Genomic DNA, 26906 nt, shown 5'->3' on the forward strand with positions numbered 1-26906 from the left:
GTAAGAAAACCTATATTCTCTTGCTTTTGGAGTTGAAGCCCTCCTGCCACTTGAGCATTAAATACCTTCTTGAAGACTGAATATTCAAGAAGGGCTCACTGATAAACAAAATACTAAATTTCATCTTGTAGAATTAGAAGCTTTTGATGAAAAGAGGTTGGAGGCTCAACAAAATCTTGAATGTTACCAAGTCCGTCTATCTCGTTCTTTCAACAAAAGAGTTTGATTGAGGTGCTTCCAAGTTGGAGATCAAGTCCTCACAGTAAGAAGGCCCATTATTACTTATCATAAATCTGGAGGCAAATTTATCCCAAAGTGGGATGGACCATATGTTGTACAAGAAGTATATTCAAATGGTGCATAAAAGCTCGTCGATGCAGATGGAGTAAAAATCGGCCCTATCAATGCCAAGTTTTTGAAAAATTACTATCCTTAAAGAAAGATGTCACTCCTTAAGGCATGAGTATAACCTGCATGTCTACTCCTAGCCCGCAAGAGTATAAACTGTGTACGGATAAAACAAGAAATATGTCTGCTAAGTTGAAAACCTTGAAAGAGGCGACCTAGGCAAAAGTTAGGACACAAAAAAAAAACATTTACCCAGAACTCTGTTGTGACTTGATCCTCTCCACTGAGGAACGTAGGCGCTTAGAATTTCATTCTGAGTTCAGTTGCATGAGTGTAAAAAAATACGTTCTTACAGTATCCACTATATGAATGCCAAGTATGAAACTATTCTAATTAAATTTTGGACTTACTCCAATTATTTGTGGCTCAATCGAGCAACCCGTCAAAAAGAAAAAGAGTTCCTTCAATGGGATTTGGAATGCTAAAGTTCTCCAAGCCTACAACTGAAAGGTTCTCAAAATTTACATGTCTTAAGGTGAAAAAATTATTTCCCTGTGCACCTTAAGCTGACCTCTTACGTGTTTATCCTTAAAAGTTTCCATGCCTTAGGGTGGACAAGATTTGTCCCTTTTCACCTTAAGCTGGCCTCTAATGGGTTTATCCTTAAAAGGATATTGAAATTTCCATGCCTTAATGTGGACAAGATTTGTCTCTTTGCACCTTAAGCTGGCCTCTAACGAGTTTATCCTTAAAAGGAATTGAAATTTTCATGCCTTAAGGTGGACAAGATTTATCCCTTTGAACCTTAAGATGGACTCTAACCGATTTATCCTTAAAAGGATATCAAAATTTCCATGCCATAAGGTGGACAAGATTTGTCCCTTTGAACCTTAAGCTGGCCTCTAATGGGTTTATCCTTAAAAGAATATTGAAATTTCCATGCCTTAAGATGGAAAAGATTTGTCCTTTTGCACCTTAAGATGACCTCTAACGGGTTTATTCTTAAAAGGATATTGAAATTTTCATGCCTTAAGGTGGACTATATTTGTCCCTTTGCACCTTAAGCTGGCCTCTTACGTGTTTATACTTAAAAGTTTCCATGCCTTAAGGTGGACAATATTTGTCCTTTTACACCTTAAGCTGGCCTCTAACGGGTTTATCCTTTAAAGGATATCAAAACTTTCATGCCCTAAGGTGGACAAGATTTGTCCCTTTGCACCTTAAGCTGGCCTTTTACGTGTTTATCCGTAAAAGTTTTCATGCCTTAAGGTGGACAAGATTTGTCCCTTTGCACCTTAATCTGGCCTCTCACGGGTTTATCCTTAAAAAGATATCGAAATTTTCATGATTTAAGTTGGAAAAAATTTCTCTTACACCTTAAGCTGACCATTGAAAAGGGCCTATACTTAGAGAAGACCATCACATAAATGCTTCAGTAAAAAGGCCCATACTTAGAGAAGACCATTGGATAAATGCATCGGTGAAAGGGCCTATACTTAAAGAAAACCATTGCATCTTGAAATAAAATTGGTCGGGTCTTGGGGTTACAGGGGCGACGTTAATCCCTCGCACCTTAAACCGATGTCCACCGTCTTCAAGCAAAATTGGTCGGGTTTTGAGGTGACGGGGACAAAGTTAAACCCTACCTTAAGCCAACATCCATCGTCTTCAAGCAAATTTGGTCGGGTCTTGAGGTGATAGAGGCAAAATTAAAATCTCTCACCTTAAGCCGACGTCCACCATCTTCAAGAAAAATTGGTCGGGTCTTGAGGTAACGGAGGCAAAGTTAAACCCTCGCACCTTAAGCCGACGTTCACCGTCTTCAAGCAAAATTGATCTGGTCTTGAGCTGATAGAGGCGAAGTTAAAACCTTACACCTTAAGCCGACGTCCACCGTCTTCAAGCAAAATTGGTCGGATCTTAAGGTGATAGAGGCAAAATTAAACCCTCGCATCTTAAATCGACGTCCACCATCTTCAAGCAAAATTGATCGAGTTTTAAGGTGACGGAAGCGAAATTAAACTCTCGCATTTTAAGCCTATATCCACCGATTATTGCATATTGATATTTGTTTCATCCCTACCAAAAAGAGGGGAAAGACCACAAGAAAAAAAAGAAACAGAGCAAAAACATGAAAAAAATGAGACTTACAAGAGGCCAACAGAGAAGATCAGATCTCACCACCAACAAAAATTACAGAGTGTATCAATTGAATATATTTTGGCTGGATCGTTGGTATTTATAGAGTTCAGGAGGCGGCTATAGCCAAATTTGTCTTGAATATGGACTATTGAGGCGGTGATATACAAAATCCTAAACCCTGTTAAAATTGGCTTGTTGTGTCGACGTAATTTAAAAGGGTAAATCATTACTTGCACGTGAGTAATGGTTATAATGTAAGGAGTAATTGGACTTTTAAGATATTAATAATTAATATATGATGGTTTAGCCTGGAAACATAATCATTACCAAATGATTCCTTTTAAATATATGTGTGTTGAAAATGCACATGACCCATTACATAGATTAATTTGATTTACTTCAAGACTCAGCTCGATTTAAATAAATTAATACTCCGATAAGTCTTGAAAAAGAGGGTATTGTGTGGGTAACGAAAATTTATTTAATTTAAATCCATAAGAAATTCAGATTAAAGAAAATTCAAAACATATTAGTCCCAAATAATATTACAAATTAATATAATTGAATTAATTATTTAAGTCCAAACAGATATGCATTTAAATAAAGTCCATTCTTTATTGGGCTAGTTCATTAATTTGGGCTACAAATGATGAATCCACTTTGCTAAGCCCAAGATATTGTCATATTCTAGAGGCCCAATCGTATGTCACGTGTCAAATGATGTGGCATGCCAAGTCAAGTGAAGTAGCCAATAGGACCATGCCACATGTCAAAATGATGCAGCAGGCCCAATGAAATTAAAGCCCATAAAAGGCGCCACATCACTTGAATTTGATTGGTCAAAGGAAGTCCATCTTTATCATTACTCTTTCCTTTCCACAACTATAAATAAGGGTCTCATAATTCAGATAAAGGACCCCCAAAACTCTAATAAGAAAAAAGAGAAAGTTCATGGACCAAAGGTTGCAATTTCTCTACAAAACTCAAGCATTCAAATCCAGTTCATCAAGATCCAAGATCAAGACCGTAAAATTCAAGAATAAGCTCAAAAGTCCTTGGATTCAAGCACAAGTCAATATCAACTCCATCAAATCAACAAATCAAGTTCAAATTCAAGATCAATCTTTAACCCCTTGAATTTATATTTGAAAAGGCGAATCAGATGATTCATAGAAATTGTAACACTCACAAATTGAAATCAATAAATTGATTGTTGCAATATTTTCTTGTCTCAATTATTTATTTTCGGTCTCAAAAATTTATCGTCCAACAATATGATCTTACTCCTATTTTGTATTAGGCAGAAATGTTATTTTTGATAGCCTTTCGGCTCAAGAACAACGTTATAATTAAAAATAAGTTTTTAAAAAATTACAAAAGTGAAAGATCAAGATTTAATGAAAATACTAAGAAAAGACAAAAATTTATAAAAATAGTAACACAACCAAAGGAAAAGATATGTCAATAGTTATAAATTGATGAATAAGATAATAATAAAATACGGATAGTACTATTGAAAAGAAAGAGAGGAAGCATATAAGGTGCTCCAAGCTAGAACCTTGCTCTCCCAAAAATGAAATAATTGACAGCACTCAACTACCTACCAACTATCTATCCTAATTTTTGATCTCCTTGCGCTCCTATCTAGGGTCATGCCCTTGAGGCGTTGAAGATTTATCATGTCTTGTCTAATCAACTCTTTCCAATTCTTGTTATTCCTCCACCTTCATCATGTCTCCTCGGGCCTATATATATTGATGTCAATCTCTTGTACCTTCTCACTAGACATTTTCTTTTCACTGTTAAAATAAATTAAAATGAAATTTGAAATTAGATGGGAATTTTCCTTAATTATTATCACGAAGCCACAACCTTTATCTGTTATTTTTTGAGTGTTGGTTCATATCAATTATTGTATAAGCTTAACATAATGCACTTGCTAGATATACATATAAATTTCGAGGGCATTCATGCTATGTGGATTTAAATAAAATTGTCTAAGATGAGGATTATTCAAGACTGATAGATATATAGAATTCGATGAAACTTTTTACTTTTTAAAAATAACTTGTTATCACATTTAGTGGCGGACCCAGAATTTAAAGGTTGTGGGTGCTTTAATTTTTTTAACATAATTTGCTAATGATGACATAGTATAAATATATAACTATTTAAATGCAACATTAAAATAAAAGTAAAACTAATATTATCATTTCCAAAAAATTCTTTCAGTCACAAGTTTCATACAAAAAAGACTTCAAGTCATAAGTCTGAATTCAGAAAAAAGACTTCTAATCACAACTGTGCTCGACGATTTTTCATATAATGAAAATGATGAATAATAGCATTATTACTTACAACAATAAATATCTTACGCTCTACATATAAAACTAATCAACCATTTAAAAATTCATCACCCATGCTGTTGCGAAGTTTATTTTTGATGTAGTTCATAGAAGAGAAAGCTCGCTCCACGAAAACAGTAGCAACAAAAAAAATAAGAGTCACCTTGATGAGCAAATAAACAAGAGGCCAAGTATGATGCAATTCTGATTCAACCAATACTTTAGCAAGATCAGTAATTGCCTTCATATTGAAAAATCTTTTATCAGAACCTCGAACATGTGCTATGAAATTATCAAGCTGACAACTGAGATCTCGAAGTTTGCTGCTATTAAATTCATTCGGATAATATTCAGCCAACCTTATTATTTTTTTCTTATTAAAATTACCAAATGACTTAGCTGGATATAAACAAGCCATACCAAGAAGTAAGTCAGTACTCACAACGTCGAAACTATTATTAAGCTCCTGGAGTAGCAAATCAATAACAACACAAAATCTTTCAACCCAAAATGATGAGAATATGTAACATCAAGAGCTCTACCTTTTGACTTACCATATTTATCTCAAAAAGACAAGACATTATCCAGTAATGATCTCCATCCACTATCTCTCATCCTTTGCAACTCTTGCTTTACAGTATTGAGTAGTTCCAGAGCATTGACAATATCTTGATCCATCTTTTGTAATGAGGAGTTCAAATGATTTGTTATCATTAGAACTTTAAACATCAAGTGTAGCATAAAAGAGAAATCAAACCCCTTAATCGTATTCTCAAGAGTTTCAGCTGTAAGTCTGTCAAGATAATTTGGACACTCACATTTAGCAAATCCAAGCATATAAAGAATTGATTGAAATATGTCAATGAAGTTCTCTAATGTCTTACAGTGAGAACTCCAATGGGTGTCACATGGCTGTTAAAGTCCACGTTCTTGATTTAATCCTCGTCCTATGTGCACTTCACCAGAAATGATCAACTACTCTAACTTTGTAGCTTGATGTTGTCTGAGCAAATCCCTGTGCTTATAACTTGCTCAAACAATATTCAACACATTAGTAACTAAACAAAAAAAATCATCCACATCTGAATTCTTCTTTACAAGAGCCATGAGTGTCAGCTGCAACTGATGAGCAAAATAATGAGTAGAATAAGCAGATGAAGTATCACAGAAAATTAAGCTCTTAAGACCATTTAGTTCTCCTTGCATGTTACTTGCACCATCATAACCTTGTCCACGAATTTGGGACGTACTTAGTGAGTGGTTTGAAAGAAAAGAATAGATTGACTCCTTCAATGATCATGTAGATGTATCACTAACATGGACAACACCAATAAATTGCTCTAGTACTTCACCTTTTTTGTCAACATATCGCAGAACAAGTTTTATTTTCTCCTTATGTGATATATCTTTTGATTCATCAATTAGTATCCCGAAATAATCACCATCTAAGTCTTCCATGATAATCTTGATTATTTATTTTGCACAATCATCAACAATATCCTTCTGAATTTTTGAATAACACATCATTTCATTTTTTAGGGCATTTTCTAAAATAATGCTCCTTACATCTACATCAATGTTTTCATACCATCGCAAAAGATCAAGAAATATACCTCTATTTGTAGATAATACACTCTCATAATGACCATGAAATGGCAATCCCAATCTAAAAAAAAACCTTGCCACATTGATTGAAGCACTCAAGTGACGACGAGATTCATTTTTTCTTTCTCAGAATACTTGGCAAAAGATGTGCGAATAGATTATGATTGATTCATCAAGTCAATTATCATGTTGAAACACTTGTTGTGGATGCTATTAACCTCTCCAATACGAGTTTTGAATCTCTCCAAAGCTTTGTTCTAACCCTTAAAGTTATTTTACGTAAAAGCAATATCTGCCATATTTTCACAAACTTTGTGCTCATTTTTAAACAAGTAGCAACACAAACAATATGCAACATCTTTTGATACACTGTACTCTAACCACTTGAAACATTGACCCTTGAATGAACCAGGATGAAATTTACGCATTGTAATTTTCTTCTTTCCAAATGAGTTTTCGAAAAAATGTGATCCTTAGGCTGACAAGGCCCCTTTTGAATATAATATCTTCTAACTTCGTCACGTATATTAGTATAATATTCTACTATAGGCCTTCTTTCTGTCGGATCAGCTTTCAAATATGTAAATTTGATATTTGAAGGAGTAGTATCTCTTTGAACTTCCGAAGGTATGGATGAAGCAACAGGTGGGATAGTATCATTAGAGCTTGGTTGCCCACATTTTGATCTAATGACAAACTTATCCATCCCAATATATATAGATTTATAAAAATTCCTGCAAAACAAGATTCAATTAATACAACTTTCAAGCAAGAATCATTCATAGAATCATATCAATAGAACATTTGAGAATAAACTTTTGTAAGTATGAGCTAATTTTCTTCATCAAAGATCATAATCATCACTAAAAAGTGATGCAAAACATGATTGACTTGTAATGTTTCTTTAATTCTTTTTCAGTTACTTTATTGCCTCTTGTTTTTATGATTTTTATGGTCTCATAGCTATTTTTCAAAACTAATTGCTCAATGCTAAAAAAGATACGGGAATTTAACTTAGATATTTTTTTTAGCAATTATAATGGATAAGAAATAGATAAATATCATATAAAATTCAAACTTAAAATCATATTTTAAATTTTTAACTCTAAAAAAAATTAAAGTACCTAAAATTAGTGAATGAAGATTATAAAAATCAAAAGTAAAATTGAAAGAATAAGAGAAGAAGATGAAATTTGGTGTTTAAGTTTTGGAAGAGTAAGATTTTTCGTGGAGAAGGCCAGAAGATTTTCAGGTTTTGTGTTTTGAGTAATTTAAAAAGTACAACAGTACTTTTGTTTAGTAAATTAATAAGTAAAAAAAATATAAATATAAAATAATAAGAAAAGTCAAACCTTTTGCCTTTTGGTTCTTGTGCGTATGTACAGTTTAAACCTTTTGCCTTTTTGGTCTTGTGCGTGTGTATACTGTGTGCATTAAATGTATCTGTTGAAATTTTATTAAAAAATGTAACGTAGTTGCAGAGATTCGACCCCAGAATACTAAAAATAGAAGTTACACCTAAAGCCAGAGCACCCAGCCATGTTTTTGTTGTCTAAGTGCTTTTATATATATTATACCATTTATTCACTGTTTCTTATATAATTATACCTATTCTACGTTGAGTTTAGTGGATGCTGGAGTACCCTAAAAAAGCACGTAGGTCCACCCCTAATCACATTATACATCTTTTGCAAGATCAGCTCTTAGATGCGATAAATTAAATGACGAATGGAAAATAAAATGTCAGGTTGAATCACCAGAGCAAGGCCAAGACGAATAGATAGTCAGACTATACTAAACTATAAATTACTGATCATATTTCACTTTTCGAGGATCAAATTATACAAATTTTGATCAATTACCATATTGATATGAGAAAAATTTCAATGTTTAAAGTATCTTTTGTTGTATAACTTTTAAATATTTAAAATTTAATTTTAAAATATCTAATTAATCTAACCCAATTTTATTTCAAATATTAATCACATTGACTCTTGAAATACAAATATTAAAGAGACTTTCATAAAGCTGCTAAATAGCTAAAGTATATATGACACACTATATTCATTAGTTTTATTGTGTGTGTACTCATTGGTTTTTTTTATATATTCTTCATTTCAATTTATGTAAATTGGAAGAATTTTAATTTTTTTAATGTTATAAAAAAGGGCAGCCCGGTGTACTAAAGCAATTGCTATGTGCGGTGTTCGGGGAAGAGGCCCACCACAAGGGTGTATCGTACGCAATCTTAATGTTATAATTATAATAATTCTGAAATTCATCATCTAAAATATGTGATAATATTTACGTAATTATAAAATATTTTCAACCTGAATAGAATGTGAAGTTTATAATAATTAGATAATTTCAAATATAGACTATGTTAGAAAAACAATGTGATGTAACGTAACATAAAACTAAAAAGAAGTGGGAGTACTTTAGTTTGTGATGAATTTAATGAACATTGTATGTTTTACTTGATTCTTTTATCGTGAATATCTACTTTAGATGTATGATGATTGATAAATGATATCTATGATTTTTTCTGACCCAAAAAAGAAAGAAAAAAGAAAAATATTTATAATTTATTATTCCGTCTTTTGGATTACTCCATGACTCTTAGGATAGCTAGAGCTCATGTGCGAGTTTTATTGGATAAAGCCAAATGATCAAAGGTATCGATCAGTGGTAGTAAAATTCCCTCGATCTATTCTCAAATTTTCAATAGGTAAGAAGGTGTGTCATATATTGAGTCTGGAGTTAAAAGGGACACTTTTTCAAGCCTGGGAGCCAAAACGGACAGTCCTTTTCTTTATGTATCAAAACGGACAGTTTGTCCAAAAATGAGCAAACTATAATTAACACCGTCTATGAACGTTTGGGAAGGAAAAAAATGTTCATAGGGTTTGCCCAAAAATGCTCATACTACATTTTCATAAATATTTTTTTAATAGCTTGCTCATTTGTGGGCAAACTATTTTTATTTGGGAAAATATAATTTTCCGCTGAGAGATTCGACTAATAACTGATTAAACATCACACTGTTAATATTTCTGAATGTTTTGTCACTTCAATTTTTGAGAAATGTTACAACTTTTTCACTTATAAAATATGTGCTGTTGTTCACTCCATTTTATCTCATTCATCATGAGCAACATTCATTATTCACGGAACTACTTTCTTTTTTCACAAATTGTTGTTCGTTTAAATTTCTTATAAGAAAAAAAAATGAGTGACACTGTTAGAGCTAGTTTATTTTAGGGTAGAGAAGTATTGTACGAAGATGATTCGATTAGATATAGTCTTCCTGCGGAAATAGTTCAAGTGTCAATGGCACTCAAATATGATCGTCTTGTATGTCTTTTTTGGACTAAACTGAAGGTACATGATTTTAAACTTTCTATTCTTATCACTGGTTGATATCACATATCAATTATGGATAACAGTCATATAATTTTTGAGGAGACTCGAATTTGGAATGATGACTCTTTATCAACCTTTCTTTGTTGTCCTGAGATTTTATGCAAACAAATGCATTTAGCAACACTTGATATGTATGCCAAAACTCAAAGCGCTATTCAAGATGAAGAATCATCTGATAATGAATTTGATATTCAAAATAGTACATGTTTTACTAGTATCAGTTTTAGTTGGCCAAACAATTATATTCAGCAACAAACAGTAGCAGGGTTTAATAGCCAAAATGATGATTTGCCTTTACTAAATTAACACAATTTACATTGGAGTTCTCAAAATTATGAGTTTGAAAAATCGAAAAATCACTAACCGACTAATTTATACTGTCACACTCAAATTGAGTTAATGGATAGGTAAAGACATTATATATATTTTTTAATTCTTTAAGGATTGTTATAACATGTTTAAATTATAAAAATTACAATTCTATTGTCTTTTAGGTGTTACCTCTTTCTAAAAAATCCTACATTGACTCAATTCACAGAAATTGTGAACAACAATGAGCTAGCTAATGACATAGTTGATCATGAGTCAAATAAACAATGATCATCACTCATTATTTTTTCCTTATAAGAAATTTTAAACGAACAATTATCTGTGAAAAAAGCGTTATGTGGATAATGAATGTTTCTCAAGATGAATGAGATAAAATGGAGTGAACAACAACACACATTTTATAAGTAAAAAAGTTGTACCATTTCTCAAAAATTGAAGTGACAAAACGTTCAAGAATATTAACAGTGTGATGTTTAATCAATTATCAATCGAATATCTCAATGGAAGAATCATAGTTTATCCAAATAAAAATAGTTTGCCAACAAATAGGTAAACTATTAAAAAAAGATCTATGAAAATGTAGTTTGTCCATTTTTGGGCAAACCTTAGTAATATTTTTTTCTCCCCAAACATTCACAGACGGTGTTAGTTGTAGTTTGCCTATTTTTGGGCAAACTGTCTGTTTTTGTAAGACTCCGTAAAATTCTAACTTAACTCAGTTGTTTAAAGCTTGTTAAGGGGTCCCAGACTTAGAAAATTTTAGCTAAGTACTTAGACTTAGCGTTATTTTAGCCTTTGTAAGTTGGAAACTCTATTTCATGACCTCTACGACCTTAAAATGTCAATTTTTAGGTTAAATTATGATCAGGAGTGTCAGTTGGTGTCCTTAGATAAGTTTCAAATTTTTTGGACTTCATTTGAGGCACGTTTGGAAGTCTAAACCAATGGATCGACGCGATCTCTATGCGCCACATCGTCTATCACATCGAGGAATAGTTTCCTCCAGCTCTCCAGTGCAAATTCTAGTGAAACGACATGGACTCGACGCAGCGTATTGGCCATAGCGTCGACCCCATCGATGCAACACGTTGGTCTGCGCATCACTAATTCAATTTTCAATAATTAAAAGCCGCATTCCTCAGGGGTATTTAGGTCTTTTACCCACGGTTATCAGCCCCAAAATACGAAATTAAGCCCCTTTAGAGGCAAAATGCATTCTCCATTCAGAAGTTACTCAAGAACAAAAATCCTTGGAGATCAAATTTCAAACTCAAGGCTTAAGATTTCACCATCATTCTTCAAGAATTTAGCAACCAAGATATGTCAAGTGTTCATCCAAGGGTTTTCTTCTACCCTTGGAGTTCAAGCATCTTTTTTTAGTACAAGTTAATGAGTTTGATAAATTTAATGGTTGAATTTGAATGTGTTCATGAGAACCATGTTAATGGGGTTTCTAGTTCATGATTCAATTGCGAGATGCATACGAAATTATTTGTTATATGTGTTGTACTATGTTAATTCATGCTAAAACCCTCCAAATTGTGAATTTGGTATTTAAAATTATGATGCTTGCATGTTGCTTAGTATTATGTGCACATACTATGTCCTCTAAGTATTTGTTGAATTGCTTATGTGAGTTGAATAGTGAAATTATATAATGTTAGCATATAATCAAGTTCATGACATGCAAGTGTTTTCTAGAATGTCCCAAAGAAGGAATGATGATCAAGTAATTAGCTATCATATTTCAAGATTGTGCTATGTCTTATAATTTATGCTATCAAGTCCTAGGAGTATTCAATACCCGATAATTTAGTTGTTTACCTAGAGCCATGGTAAGTCACGAAATAGTATCAGTCAATGTCACTATCAGTAGAATTCAGTCATTTACAGAACTCAGAAAAACTCAGTAGTACTTAGTCAGTTAACAGAATTCAGTAGTATTCCGTCAATCCACGGAACCAGTGAACTCATTTTAGTTCAGTTATATAGTATGATTAGTAACAGTTCAGTCCAGCCTAGAATGATTTAGAATTCAGTCCAGTATCTATTCAGTTGAAAGTAAGATTCAGCACCGAGTTGACCTAAGGATAGGGACTCACCTGCCAGTAGAGGGTGTGATTCTTAGAAGTAGTCCTTGCATTTTAGAACTACGTAGCTAGCATAGTTTGAGACATCAACCTGCCAGTTGAGGGTACTACGGTTCTCACTCAGAGCACTTGCCTGATGAGGGTGACTCAATTTGTCTTTACCCGTGGCACGTTACTGACACCCTTCCAACTGGGGTTATAGGTTGGACCCTAATCAGTTCAGAGAGGGGCATGTCGGTTAGATGATTACCTTCCACAATCTCAGTTTTAGTCTTCAGAATAGAACTCAGTTCAGTTCTACGAAATTAGGACTGTCAGATATAGTTACTCAGTTTAGTATGGAACTCAGCACAGTTCCATAGAATCAGGACTTCCAGATACAGTCATTCAATTAATAGTATTACAGTATCAAAGAACTCAAATATCAGTAAACCAGTGATTCAGAACTCAGTATCCATTGTTATCACGACCTTAGTTACAGTCTGCGTGTTCATGCATGTACTCTCATTCTGTTATACTCATGTTATTCAGTCAGTATTGTTCATGCATATGAACCCATGCATTTCAGCCTACCTCACTTTGCATACCAGTACATTCAAAGTACTGACACATACGTTTCTTTTATGCTATGATGTCTTATATCATAGGTTCATACACACGGGCTCTCGATCATATTTAGTAGTTTAGATATTCAGCAGTCAGAGTTAGTGATATGTCCTCATAGTCCGAGGATGTGGTTATTACTTCAACATTTCAGTTTATTTCAGTAGTTTGGAGTTAGATGGGGACTTGTCCCATCAACTCCTTATTCAGACAGCTAGAGACTTATTCAGACTAGAGTATTTTTCAGGCAGATATTCAGTTTTGGTATTGATATATCGTATTCAGTATTTATTTATAGTATTGAACCCTATGGATAGTTCTAACTAATTTTCACATTTTTACAGTATTATTATTCAGTTATTGTAGCAGGTACCAGTCATGGGTTAACTTGTGGTCCTTCGGAATTCTGAGCACCGTATAGCGTCCGGGGTACAGACTCGAGGCGTTACAGTTTTTGTACATAAATAAAAGGACTATCCGTTTTGTCTCCTAATCTTAAAAAAGTGTCCCTTTTAGCTCCGAACTCTCATATATTCATATACAATCAATGCTTGTAACTTAAATCTTTTTCCATCAACAAATCTTATCTTATACCAATTGGTCATAACTTCCCCAGCAGAGTCGCCAGAGCTGTCACACCTTTTTTAACCAAAAAGATCTAATTTTAAGTTCGAAAGGATTTTTATTATTAAGTGACAAAAGATAAAATTTATTTCGAAAAGGATTGTTTACATTCAAAACTTAGAGTCGCCACTTGGCAAAATCGGGTGTGCCAAATCACCTTTGAAATTTTTTTTTCAAAATAATTTTTGATTCTATTATTTTGCTCGACACCTTTTATTTTGAGCTTTGCTGACTCTATCTTGATTCCAAAATAGGGATATGAAAGAAAATAGGACTAAAGCTCAAACGGGGTAACAAAGGATGACACAATATTTGGATAACAGAATAAAATGTCTTCGTCATATCAATTTTTGAAAATACAAGTACATATCATGCAATATGACAGTGAAAGATGAAGATCATTTGTGACACTTGACAACCCTAACTTTAATTGAGCATGTGTGCCACTTTTTCTTTTACACTTGAAAACACTTCCCCACAGAGTCACTAGAGTTGTCACACCCCTTTTTTAACCAAAAAAATCTAATTTTAAGTTCGAAAGGTTTTTTATTATTAAGTGACAAAAGATAAAATTTGTTTCGAAAAGGATTATTTATATTCAAAACTCAGAGACGCCACTTGGAAAATCGAGTGTGCCAAGTCACCTTTGAAAATACTTTTTCAAAATGATTTGCTGTCATATCACTTGGCAAAATTTTGCAAGCACGTCATATCACTAAAATCAAAAGTCAAAAGGGACACTATATTTTGCTAAAAGGAAAGATAGAAGGGTTTAAACATAAACAATAAAGACATAAAAAAAGATAGATTCCAAATTACAACCCTGAAATAATTCAGAAATCAGAAAAAAAAACAAGACTAGCTACCAAAACCCCTTCCTAGTAAGGAGAAGAGTGTCTTTCCAATTACGGATCTTAATATTTAGCCACTAATTTGCACATCATGACTAGAGCTTTCATCACCATCAAACACATTTCCCTCAACAAATAAGTTCTGGATCCTCGTGCTTAGCTCATTACTTCCCACGTATTATGCATCACCATCTGTTGGTGAAGGATTATGTGTGACGCTTGAGGTGTCAACGTTTTGCTCTATAATCACTTTTTCTTGAATCATCTTTTCTATTTCTCTTTTAAAAGTATGACAATCTTCAGTACTATAAACTTGAACATCAGAATGATATGCACACCGTACATTAGGGTCAAAATTTCTTTAATGTGGGTCAGGTGTATACCCAAGGAGAGGAGTAATTATGACCCACTGTCTCAATCTTTGGGATAAACTGGCATAGGATTTCCCAATAGGAGTGAAATTATACTGTTTCTTCCCCCTCTTTGCAAACTCTGGCCTTGGTTGAAACTTGAATTTAGAGGTACCTTGGTAAATATGTAGGGCCGAGGATGATGTTGAGGTATCGGTGCTTTCCATTGTGGAGAAAATGACGGACGAGTATACAATTGTGCATTGTCCAAAGGATATTGAGGAAGTGGAATAAAATATCTTGGATTTTGGAATGAGGAACCTTATTGTAGGTGAGTATGTTCATCTAATATATAAGCTTGGGATTGAGGGTGACAATATTGGTGAGTTGGGCCTCTCGAGCTCTGCTTTTCCCTTGGCATGACGATTGGTACATTTTTCTTCTTCTTCCCTTCAGTTTCCCTTAATTGATTGCAGTATCATCCTAATTCTTTCACAGAATCCTTATGCCCATCACGTTCCTCATATTTCGATATCTCAAACCTTTGAGGAAGGTTAAAACTTGAAGATATGCCCCAGTTTTTATATGAAACATCTTTTTTACTCGCGAGTCCCAGGGAACTTTTCGTAGCATTTTCTGTACTCTTCATTTTTTCAACCATTTTCTCTTCCTCTTCTGCCATGTCAGACTTCTTGGTAAGAAATTTTGGTGGTCCAGTTAACTTAAAAGTAGGCTCAGTAGTATAGCAATGATCATGAAGAGTATTGAACATGGGTTCACTAGAGGCATGAAAAACCACAACCATTGGCCGGATAGCCAATATGGAAGCCTCAGTAGAGGGTTGAGTAGCAAAATCACAGACGGTATGCGGTGTTGTAAATGTAGTAGGCTTATATTGAGGAGCTAGAAGAGTGGTGGAAGTATTGGGATACAGCTAACGTGGCATGAATTTCGAGGAATATTGTGGTGCGTAACAACAATAGGAAACTAACTTTGCAATCATGATGGAAAACTCAAGATATTTATAGGGTCAATAGCGGGGAATGGAGGAGGAGGCAGCCCACTTCCCAAGCTCGATACGTCTCCGTCATTTGCTATCTTAGTCTCAAATTCTCTTCCTTTAAACTCTCATTTTCTTGACTCTTTGTTTGATCCATGAGGTCACTCTCTATATCCTTGTTGGACACAACTAAACCTTCCTTAGATTTGGTGTGATATGGAGGACCCACCAAAATGACACAAACCAACCACAAACTAACTGAACAAGATATAACAAATTTGTTAGAGTTTAACACTTTCTCAAAATATTTTTCTGTTTTTCTTGAAAAGATCACCTAACCCCAAAAGGGTACCTACATATCTCACTCCCGAGAGAGGAGAATCAGGTATGCGTAGTTTGTGAAGTTTGGCCACAAAAGGGCCAATAAAGCTTTATTACTTTTTCTTGAAACTTTAGAAGAAAAGGATGTAATAAAGTGTCAAAAGAATTGATGAAAATATTTTTGCACTTTTCAGTTTTAAATCCCTATGCAAAATGAAATCTATAATTACCAAAGAAAAATCTTTTGAATTTTTGATTTTTAATTTCATACGACAATGTAATTTGAAGCTATTAAAGAAAAATCTTTTTGTGTTTTTTTTAAAGATGTTTATGAACACCTACTCTAAATGAAGAGTGGATTTTTTTTGTTTGAATTTTTCAGATTCCTATACAAAATGAGACCTATTATTACCAAATAAAAATCTTTTTGGATTTTTAATTTTTAATTTCATACGGAAAATGAAAATAAGAAAAATCTTTTTGTAGTTTTCTTTGAAAAACCTACTCTAAATGAAGAGTGAAGAAAATTCTTTTTGATTTTTCTTTGAATAAGATCACTGAACCCTAGAAGGGCTGCCTATGTATCTCACTCCCGAGAGAGAAGAATCAGGTATGCGTAGTTCGTCCATATTGAAAAGTTAATGATTAAATAACAAACTAAACCCTAACTTGAGAGATACAATCAAAGACAGACGATGAACAACGTCAATAAGTTTTTTTTGAGTTTTCAATTTGACACTTCACATAAAAAATGACACCAACAAAATATGAAAGAAAAATATTTTTGGTATTTTCGTTATATGGAATGTACAAACTCCTACCATTTTTTTTTTGAATTTTCTTTATAAAAAGATCCTATTAAAAAATATTTTATAATTTTCGAATTATGAATGCATGGTAAAGGAACAAAAGAAAATCTTTTTGATGTTTTGTTTTATCGAGTAAATGAGTGCTAAAGGTAAAAAATCCTTTTGAATTTTTAAATTGTGAAAAACAAAAGCAAAAAGAACACTAAAAAAAACTACGAAACTCACTTTTTTTTTCCCATTTCCTTTTCCTTTTTTTTTTTTTGAACTTTTCCTTGCCTACACACTTTTATTTAATTCTAGCACATTCTTTCCCCAAATAAGTTCATTGAATGATCTTGTAACCCTCAATCATACAACAATTAGCACATATGGATGCTTTAGGGGTGAGTCTCGTACAAAGGACCAAGTGGGTCCCGCTAGGTCTCAATATGATGCGGATAAGCATGACCTAAAGACTGACCTAGACTGGGATCCACTAACAAGGCTGTTCGGGGGAGCGTATGATCAATAGTAGCTGGGAGAGCTTTCCACCCACTCCATACACCCGATGGATCCCCCTCTTAAAATAAGAGTGACTCAACTAGAGGTCGTGTACACACTTGTACTATGAAACTTATTGCGAAAGAAATGACTCGGATTATGCACATGATGACAGATATAAAGCGATAACACATAAGAGAAAAACTATAAACACGTAGTACATAGGCACTTAACAATTATAAAACAATAACACAAACAAGACGTCTATACACCTATAATATCAAACTAAGCCGATATAACTCCGAAATAAGCTCAAATTCTGAAAAATCCCCAGCAGAGTCGCCAGAGCTATCACACCCCCTTTTAACCAAAAAGATCTAATTTTAAGTTCGAAAAAATATTTATTATTAAGTGAAAAAAGATAAAATTTATTTCGAAAGGGATTGTTTATATTCAAAAACTCAGACTAGCCACTTGGCAAAATCGGGTGTGCCAAGTCACCTTTGAAAATCTTTTTTAAAAATAATTTTTGACTCTTTAAAACTGGTTTACGAACAGAGATTTCAGTTAAGAAATTGTGTTTACCAAGGAGAAGGTGTTAGTCACCCTTCGATCCCGTGATTCATCCTTGCTTCGTGGAGTATAGCGGCTAATTTAACACTATGAAGTGAATAAACCAAACAAAACACACAAATCAAGAAAACAAACAAATCAAACAAAACTCAAAACCAAAAGGTCTAATTAATTTTCTGAGTACTCAAAGTAAAGGTGCATGTTAGCGGTATATGCTAACGTATGCAGCTGAATGGGAAAAATGCTACGCCGACCTTTAATTACGCCGGAATTAACCACGCCGGTTACCACCACAGTAACTCCGGCCAGTGGAATAATGCAGGAACTTCACCCTCTCACTTTTGGGAGTTTTTTCCCTCCAAAATTTATGCTTATAGATGAGGACGGAGATGCAGAGAAGGTAGCTGATGTTGAAGTTAAGGGCCTTAATAGGAAGGAAATTTCAATACCCCGGAGGCTATAGTTCTCTGGACTCACTAACACAACTATAGTTGGGGGTAGTGGAGATTGAACACCGGAGAGATTGCATGAGAATGAGGAAATTGGAGTTGAGCAGCAAAATAAGCAGTGCGTGAGGACCTCTCAAAAAGGAAAGGAGCTAAACTACATACCCTCTTCTATGCGGAATGGGAAATTTATAGTGGAATTGGTTGAGGAGGACCTACATGAGCAGGAAGAATATTGGAAAGAAGCTCTTATCAGGTATGTAATTGGGGATACGCCATATGAGAAATCTATGGAGAATTATGTGATGAATGTTTAGAGTTTTGTGATGAAGCCTCACATCCTTTACCATATTAATGGGTACTTTGTGTTCCAATTCAAAAACTATGAGGAGCAAGGTCTGGTCTTACACTCGGGGCCTTATTCCTATCACAATAACCATTCATTCTCAAACAATGAAGTATAGACTTTGAAGTTGATCCTGATTGTCTGAGATCCATTCTGCTTTGGGTGAAATTTCCACGTCTACCGTTGGGTTATTGGTAAAATGAATTGCTTAGTAAGCTTGCGAGTGTAGTCAGAAAACCAATATATACAGATAGAATAAAAGCTGATATGGAGAGGATATACTTTGCCAGGGTGCTATTAGAGACTGATATTTCTCAGCCTTTGCCTGATAGCATCAAAATTCATAACCCCAATGGAGTTTTCTACCAAACTATAGCTTACGATTGAAGGCCAAAATATTGCTCTGATTGTATGAGATTTTGTCACGATGAATCAGATTGTTGGAAGAAAGAAATAAAAGAAGAAGGGAAACCATTGGAGGAAGCTCAAAGTCGTAAAAGGAGGAGAAATAAGAAGAAGAAAAAAGTTATTGTCCAGAAGTGGTACCCCAAAGACCAAGAGCAAAGCAAGGACACGGTTGAGGATGAAAAACCAGGAGATGCTTAGGATGCAAATCCTCAAAAAGCAGCAGCTACACCAGACTCTATTGATGCCCCAGTTACAGGACTAGCTGGAGCAACATTGCAAGAGTATCCTTGCTAACCACTCTCTAATAGGTATGCTTCATTTGATGGAACCCCTCCAAGTACTATTAGAGAAGTGGGAGAATTTAGTTGTTACAAACCCCCATGAGAATCTATATGTGGAATATAAGAGGGCTTAATAAGCCCATCAAACAGAAAGAGATGATACTGTTTCTGAAAAAGAATAAAATTGATGTAATGGGGTGTGTAGAAATAAAGGTTAGAGAATGGAATGCAAAAAAAGTCCTATCCAAAATAGCTGGGGGATGGTAACATTGTTGTAATTATACAGTTGATGCTCCAAATGGAAGAGTGTGGTTGTTATGGAAAAATCATATAGCAGTCCAAGTTCAGGCTGTAGATAGTCAATTCATCCATTGTAAGGTGACAACCAACAAAGAGTAGTTATCTTCTTTACAACATGGAATGAAAAAAACAAGAGGCAAAGTTTATGAAGGGGTTTGGCACAAGTGGATTCATAGATCCAAACCAGTTAGATCATAAGTAGTGACTTCAACAATATGTTAACAGCTAATGATAGATTAGGGGGCTAGTAACATCGACTGAAGTACAAGGATTCAGAGAATTGTTATATAAACTACAACTCACTCCATTGAGGAGTATAGGGGGCCAATACACTTGGTGCAACAAGCACCAAGATGATAGTATAGTATATAGCAGAATCGATTGGGCACTAGGGATATTTGATTGGGTCTAATATTTTAGGCACATTGAGGCTGAATACCTTAGTCCAGGTGCTTTGGATCTTGCTCCAATACTCGTCCAGATAAACAGGAGCAATCAGTAGCACAACCTACACCCTAAGCCATTTAAACTATTCAGTAGTGTCATGCAACATCCGATGTTTGATGGCCTGGTAAAGAAAACTTGGAAGAAACCTGTTAAAGGTAATGAGATGTACAAGGTATGGCAAAAATTGAAATACCTGAAGATTGAACTGAAGCGAATAAATACATACATGGCAACCTAGCAGCAGAGATTGCAACAAGCGAGAGTGGAGCTAGAAATAATATAGACAAGGTTGGCTGCCCAACCTTTGAACCAGATGCTTATGTCACAGGAAAAACAAATGTTATTAGAACTAGAGAAATGGAGCACAACGAAGGAACAAGTTTTGAGGCTAAAGTCTAGAGCTCAGTGGATACAGTGTGGAGATGCTAATACCAGATATTTCCATGCCTAAATGAAGATGAGAATTAGCCACAACACTATCAACTCAATATACACAAGCACTAATACTAAGCTCACTGACCCAAAACTAATTGAAAAGGAATTCACTGAATTGTTCACCAGTTTGATGGGTAAAGCTGGCCCCGTACACAAGTGTCCTGATATGAGATAATCAAGAAAGGTATATGATTAAATCATGATCAGCAAGCACACCTCACTAAAGAGGTCACAAGGGATGAAATACTAGAAGCCATTTAAAGCATGCCAAAGGATAAAGCACCCGGAGTAGATGAATTTCCAATTGAGTTCTTTACACATCAATGGACTGTAGTTCAAGAAGATATATATAAGGCTAACCTGAGTTTTTTTAAAAATGAAAAGATTCTTAAAGCTTGGAATAGCACAGCTGTAACATTGATACCAAAGACAGAAGGTATTGCACAGGTGAAAGACTTCATACCTATTGCCTGCTGCACTACCTTGTATAAAATTGTGACCAAAATACTGACAGGAAGACTGAATATGGTTATTAGGGATATAGTAGGTGGCTCACAATATGCTTTCATCATAGGAAGATGCATCACTGATAATATTCTATTTACCCATGAATTGTTTAAAGGTTATACAAGGAAGGGGATGAGTGAAAGGTGTGTGCTGAAGGTGGACCTAAAGAAAGCATATGACACACTAGATTGGAACTTCCTGAAGAATATGCTAATGCACTTGAGATTTCCTTACAAGTTTATTATGTGGATTATAGAGTGCATTACCACAGTCATATATTCTCTATCACTGAATGGTGGTTTAAAACAACCCTTTGAAGGGAAGAGAGGGATTAGGTAAGGAGATCCAATGTCTCTGTATTTGTTTTGTATCGCTATGGAGTATCTTCAAAGGGAATTTAACCACCTGGCACTAAATAGGGACTTCCAATTCCATCCAAGGTGTAACCAATAGAGAATTATTCATGTTTATTTTGTTGATGACCTCCTCATATTTTGCAGGGCTGATATGTAATCTGTTAAGCTATTATATGCAGCATTTCTAAAGTTTTTAGAAGCATCAAGACTAAAAGCAAATGCAGAGAAAAGCTCCATATATATTACAGGGGTGTCTGGGAGAGTCAAGTATGAAATTCTGCAGCATTTGAGATTTAGTGAAGGATCCCTACCATTCAAATACTTAGGGGTTCCCCTTGCAGCAAAGAAGTTATCTATCAGTCAGTGTTGGCCTCTAGTGGAGAAAATTACAGCTAGGATCAACTGTTGGACATCCAAACTATTGTCTTATGCTGGTCGTGTCCACCTGATAAAATCAGTTCTGTTTCGTGTCCAATCATATTGGGCACAGATATTCTTACTCCCTAAGAAGGTAATGAAGATGATAAATGCAATTTGTAGATCCTTTCTTTGGACTGGTGCAACAGGGGTATCCAAGAAAAACCTTATTGCTTGGGACAAGGTGTTTCTGTCTTAGGCTGCAGGTGGCCTTAATATCATGGACCTGGAAAGATGGAATAAAGCAGCAATTACAAAGCACCTATGGGCCATAGCAATGAAGAAAGACTCAATGCGGATAAAATGGATACATAGTGTATACATCAAGAACAAAAGACTGGAGTCCATCATAATACCCAAGAATGCAGCCTGGGTGGTTAGAAAGATTTTGGCTACAAGGGAACAAGTACTAAGATTACAAAGAATCCACGGTGACCTGCTCAATAGATTACAACAACTCCAACACTCTGATGCTTTTAGCATTAAGAGAATGTATAAGCAAATGAGGCCATAATACCCAAGAGTTCCCTGGAAGAGGTTGATACTTCAACCAAATATGCACCTTAGATACAAATTTATACTTTGGTTAGCAGCACATAAATTACTAGCTACTGTCGATAGGCTAATGAAGATGGGATCCAAGTACCTAAGTCGTGTGTGCTTTGTGGAATGGATGGTGAAGTGTTTGAACACTTATTCTTTGGGTGTCAATATGTGAAAATTATATGGACAAGACTGCTGGTATGGCTAGGCCATCAACGAAGTATTGGCATATGGGAAGATGAAGTACTATGGCTATGTAAAGGACCGAGAAGGAAAACAGGGCATTGGCAAATAGTTACCTGTTTGTTTGGCATGATTGTACCTGATCTGGCAAGAAAGGAGCAATATCAGATTCCAAAAATACACCACTAGCCCACATAAACTTTGCAAGGAAGTGGCACAGCACATACACATCAAGGGCAGGAAGGTCAGCACATGGCAAGCAGTAATACAAAAGTTGCAGCACTGCCCTTAGACTTTAATTTCTCTAGTGATGTGTATAGTAATATGAAAGTTAGATTATTAGTGAAGTGAGTGGTCAGCATTCACGAGTTCTATAATGACAATTTTTTTTGGAGAAATGAAAAATCTGTTGCCAAAAAAAAACCAAAATAATGTCCAGTAAGAATTATACAGTCCCAAAAATAAAAAAATGCGTAAATATAAATCATATTCTAAACTAATCCTAGACTATGCTCTACCTGATGCCTCGAGCCTTCATCACGAACGTCCTCTACGTACAAGATACTTCGGGGCATTCCCCGGTGAATAAAAACAAATGGCCTCGGGGCATTCCTCGGCTAAATGAATACATTTTTTCAGTGCGAGAAAACCAAACCATTCAACAAAACCATGAGTTCTAAACTTTTCCTACCCAACCTATATTTGCCTATCAATTATCGGCCTAAACATGATATTATCGATATTAGCTAGAACCGATATCTATTCCAAATCAAACAATCAATACTGAACCAAAACAAACCATATTTACCCTTTATTGATTTTCAATTCCCACCTTTAATTCTATTCTCAAATTACCGGTTTCTCTTCCAAATCAAAATTAATCAAAACATTGATCAAACCATATCAAATTTTCTCATTCGGTTGCATTCAACCAATTCAATATAATTCCAATAATTTCACATGATCACAATAACACATATTCAAGCACTTTCCATCATAAGCACACAAAAATCAAATAAATTTAACGAAGTTAAACGAGAATAAGAGAAGAATTGGACCTTAATTATCGATTTCAATATACCAAAGATAGAACCACGTCCGAAGAACTCTGATTTAAACCTCGATCACGAATAACTCCAACTCGGTATCGAGAAATACAAATAGGACAGACTTACAATCAAAATAAAAACCTTGAAACAAACCCCAACTCTCAAATTTTGATCTAACCGTAATTGAATCCCATAAAAAATATGGCTAGGTTGCCGTTTGTAGCTCAACGGAGCTCCGACTGACCCGACAATCAACAGAATGGGGTCTCTGGGCTGGGTTTTTCCAGAAATGATATTTTCGGTCGATTTTCGCTGTAACAGTAACAAACGATGATCAGAGGTATTCCCTGATTGACGATTTCGGCAATAATTTTTTTGAAAAATGGGATAAAAACTTATTTTCTCTCTTTTCCCTCTCTCTCATTCTCCCGATCAAACTTTCTCTCTCGATTCTCTCTGGTTTCTATTTTTTGTTTCTCACTTTTGTGTCCCTTTGTGTGTTTGTTCTGTGTGTGTAGTGTATTTGTGTATTGTGAGATGGTGTGTGTGCGTGAATATGAGTTGTCTGTGTTTTTTTGGCAGGTCTGTGCGAATTCCGGAAAGGATGAGTGATATATGTGTAAAGTTTTTGTGTGTATATTATAGTATTTATGGAATTGTGTGTGAGCAGTGTGTTTATTGATGGTGGGTCCCCCCTGTTATGAACCAATTGTCCCACATTGAAAAAATAGAGAAATGCTAAGGGGATTATAAGCCAAATGGGTTATTCCACCTATTAGACTAGTCTTTTGGGTTGGACTCTCCCATTTGGTTTATAACATCGTTGGGCAGTGACTTGGAGTGGTGGCTTGTGTTCTAGTAGTAGTGGCTTGGACCCAAGAGGGGTGCCAGCCATGACCAACTGGGCATAGCCGTGACCAACGAGGATCGATCTATGCATGGAGCCACGACTTGAAGTAGTTCCCTGTGCGCCAAGAGTAGTGTCCTGGACCTAAGAGGGGTGCCAGCCATGACCAACTGGGCTCAGCCATGACCAACGAGGTCGTTGGTTCTCAAGAGGAGGCGATTGTTATGAACCAATTGTCCCACATTGGAAAAATAGAGAAGTGCTAAGGGGATTATAAGCCAAATGGGTTCTCCCACCTATTAGACTAGTCTTTTAGGTTGGGCTCTCCCGTTTGGTTTATAACATTGGTGCTTTCATTGAGAGTTCCACGCATTGGGCCGTAACTCGGAGTGGTGGCCTGCGCGCTAGGAGTGGTGTTCTGGACCTAAGAGGGGTACCAGTCTTGACCAACTAGGCGTAGCCGTGACCAATAAGGACCGATCCACGTGTGGAGAGCCGCGCGTTGGGCCATGACTGGGAGTGGTGACCTGTGTGCCAGTAGTGGTGGCCTGGACCTAAGAGGGGTGCCAGCCATGACTAATTGGGCATAACCATGACCAATGAGGATTGATCCACGCATGGAGCCACGACTCGGAGTGGTGGCCTGTACGCCAGGAGTGGTGGCCTGGACTTAAGAAAGGTGCCAGCCGTGACCAACTGGGCTTAGCCGTGACCAACTGGGCTCAGCCGTGACCAGCGAGGTCGTTGGTTCTCAAGCGAAGGCGATTGTTATGAACCAATTGTCCCATATTGAAAAAATAGAGAAATGCTAAGGAGATTATAAGCCAAATAGGTTCTTCCACCTATTAGACTAGTCTTTTGGGTTGGGCTCTCCCGTTTGGTTTCTAACACCCCCAATTGTGAGGTCAGGCTGTTGTATATATGCCTCTTTATAGGTAGATGGTGTGTGTACACGTATGGAAAATGTGAGGGAAGGGGGAGCTGGGGGTAGGGGGTGGGGTGGTGATGTGTTGTCAAAATTTTATTAGGGGAGTGGTTAATTTTTGTTATCAAAAGAATATTGGGGATTGGGTTTATTAGGGGTTTGTTATTTTGACTTCTAGTGAGAAAATTATCACATGAGTGAAGGTACGTGGTAAGAAGGGGTAAAAAATATTAAAAAATAATTTCGGAAGGGACAAAATTACTTATCTACATTCATATACCATCAATGCTTGTAACTTAAATCTTTTTCCATCAACAAATCTTATCTTGTACCAATTGGTCATAACTTCAAATCCCACTCAAGAAATTTAATTGATTATGAATTCAAGAATTCAAAATAAAAAAGCTTGTTTTGCCAGTTATTAAGAGTATTCAACTTGTTCCCTATCTTATTTTATTGCATTATATCTCATACAAAATTATACACATAATACTGCGAAGTTAAAAAATCACCATTAATATCAATCTAAATTCGAAATAATCCTTTGTTCCATGCATAGCCTTGGGCCCTATTTAAGTTACTACGTGCTTCGTTTGTTCTATTAAATACTCCCTCCATTCTATTTTACTCGTCCCAATTTGATATTGTACATTGATTAAGAAAAACAATTAATAACATGACTACTTTACTATAGTGCCCCTATTAAATGATGTTTACATTTTAATTTGGAGAAAAAATAATTAATACCAAGGGTAAAAAAGGAAAAATATGTCTTATCTTGATTAATGAAAAATGACAAGTAAAATGAGAAATCAAATTAAAAAATCTGAGACGAGTAGAATGGAAGGGAGGGAGTACAATCTGCCACTATATTTTCCAACCTGCAACTCTCCTCATGTTTCACATATTACAAGAAATTTCTGAACTTATATTACATTCTCGCTAAGTTGTTCGAACTTTTCAAAAATTATTGTTAAGTTCTTCAAAACTACACTACTTTTGAAGAATTCGATATATCTAGTGACATTTTTTAAAAGCCCGAATATCATAACTTCCGGTGCATTCTGGGCATGAGTGTAATCTATAATCTATATCTATAATCTATGTATAATATATTAAAAGTGTGAAGGGCCTTAGAAATATCGTTTGAACTTTTTATCCTTCATTAAAAGTCTTTGTTTAGACATAAATCATCTTTTCACTATTTTTTTTTAATATTTAACAGTTGAAAATTAATAAAATATATTTATGGTAAAACTTTTTCTTATTAGAAGTCATCAGAATTAATGACAACTAATATTTTTTTCATTAGTTTAAGAATTTTAAATCAACCAAATTTGATTTTAAGAAGTTTTGAAAATCCTAGAAATAAATATAAAAGTGTTAGAATAAGAAAAATTTAAGAAGTACCAAAATTTTTAAAGTTCTAAGTACGTAATAAAAATGTAATCAATGATTTTGTAAAAATTTGACTATAAAAACTAGGAAAGATTTTATATATAGAAAAAAAAAGAAAAATAAC

The 26906-nt window shown here is 35.0% G+C and overlaps 1 protein-coding gene across 1 annotated transcript; it reads left to right on the top strand.

Moving 5' to 3' along the window:
- Positions 1-20219: 20219 nt before the first annotated feature.
- Positions 20220-24224, top strand: LOC124889589. The gene is made up of 5 exons (XM_047401550.1): positions 20220-20277; positions 20361-20501; positions 21600-21931; positions 22037-22243; positions 24195-24224. Exons 1-5 carry the CDS (start codon positions 20220-20222, stop codon positions 24222-24224), a joined length of 768 nt encoding a protein of 255 aa, XP_047257506.1.
- Positions 24225-26906: the final 2682 nt, after the last annotated feature.

Source organism: Capsicum annuum, chromosome 12 (assembly GCF_002878395.1).
Source record: "Capsicum annuum cultivar UCD-10X-F1 chromosome 12, UCD10Xv1.1, whole genome shotgun sequence".
Taxonomy (NCBI): Eukaryota; Viridiplantae; Streptophyta; class Magnoliopsida; order Solanales; family Solanaceae; genus Capsicum; species Capsicum annuum.

Coding starts and splice junctions, on each gene's coding strand:
- LOC124889589 (XM_047401550.1), top strand. CDS start 20,220: ATGCAACATCCGATGTTTGATGGCCTGGTAAAGAAAACTTGGAAGAAA. Junction 20,502..21,599: donor GGAGCACAACGAAGGAACAA/GTTTTGAGGCTA, acceptor TATTATATGCAG/CATTTCTAAAGTTTTTAGAA. Junction 22,244..24,194: donor TTTTGGCTACAAGGGAACAA/GTACTAAGATTA, acceptor TTTTTTTGGCAG/GTCTGTGCGAATTCCGGAAA.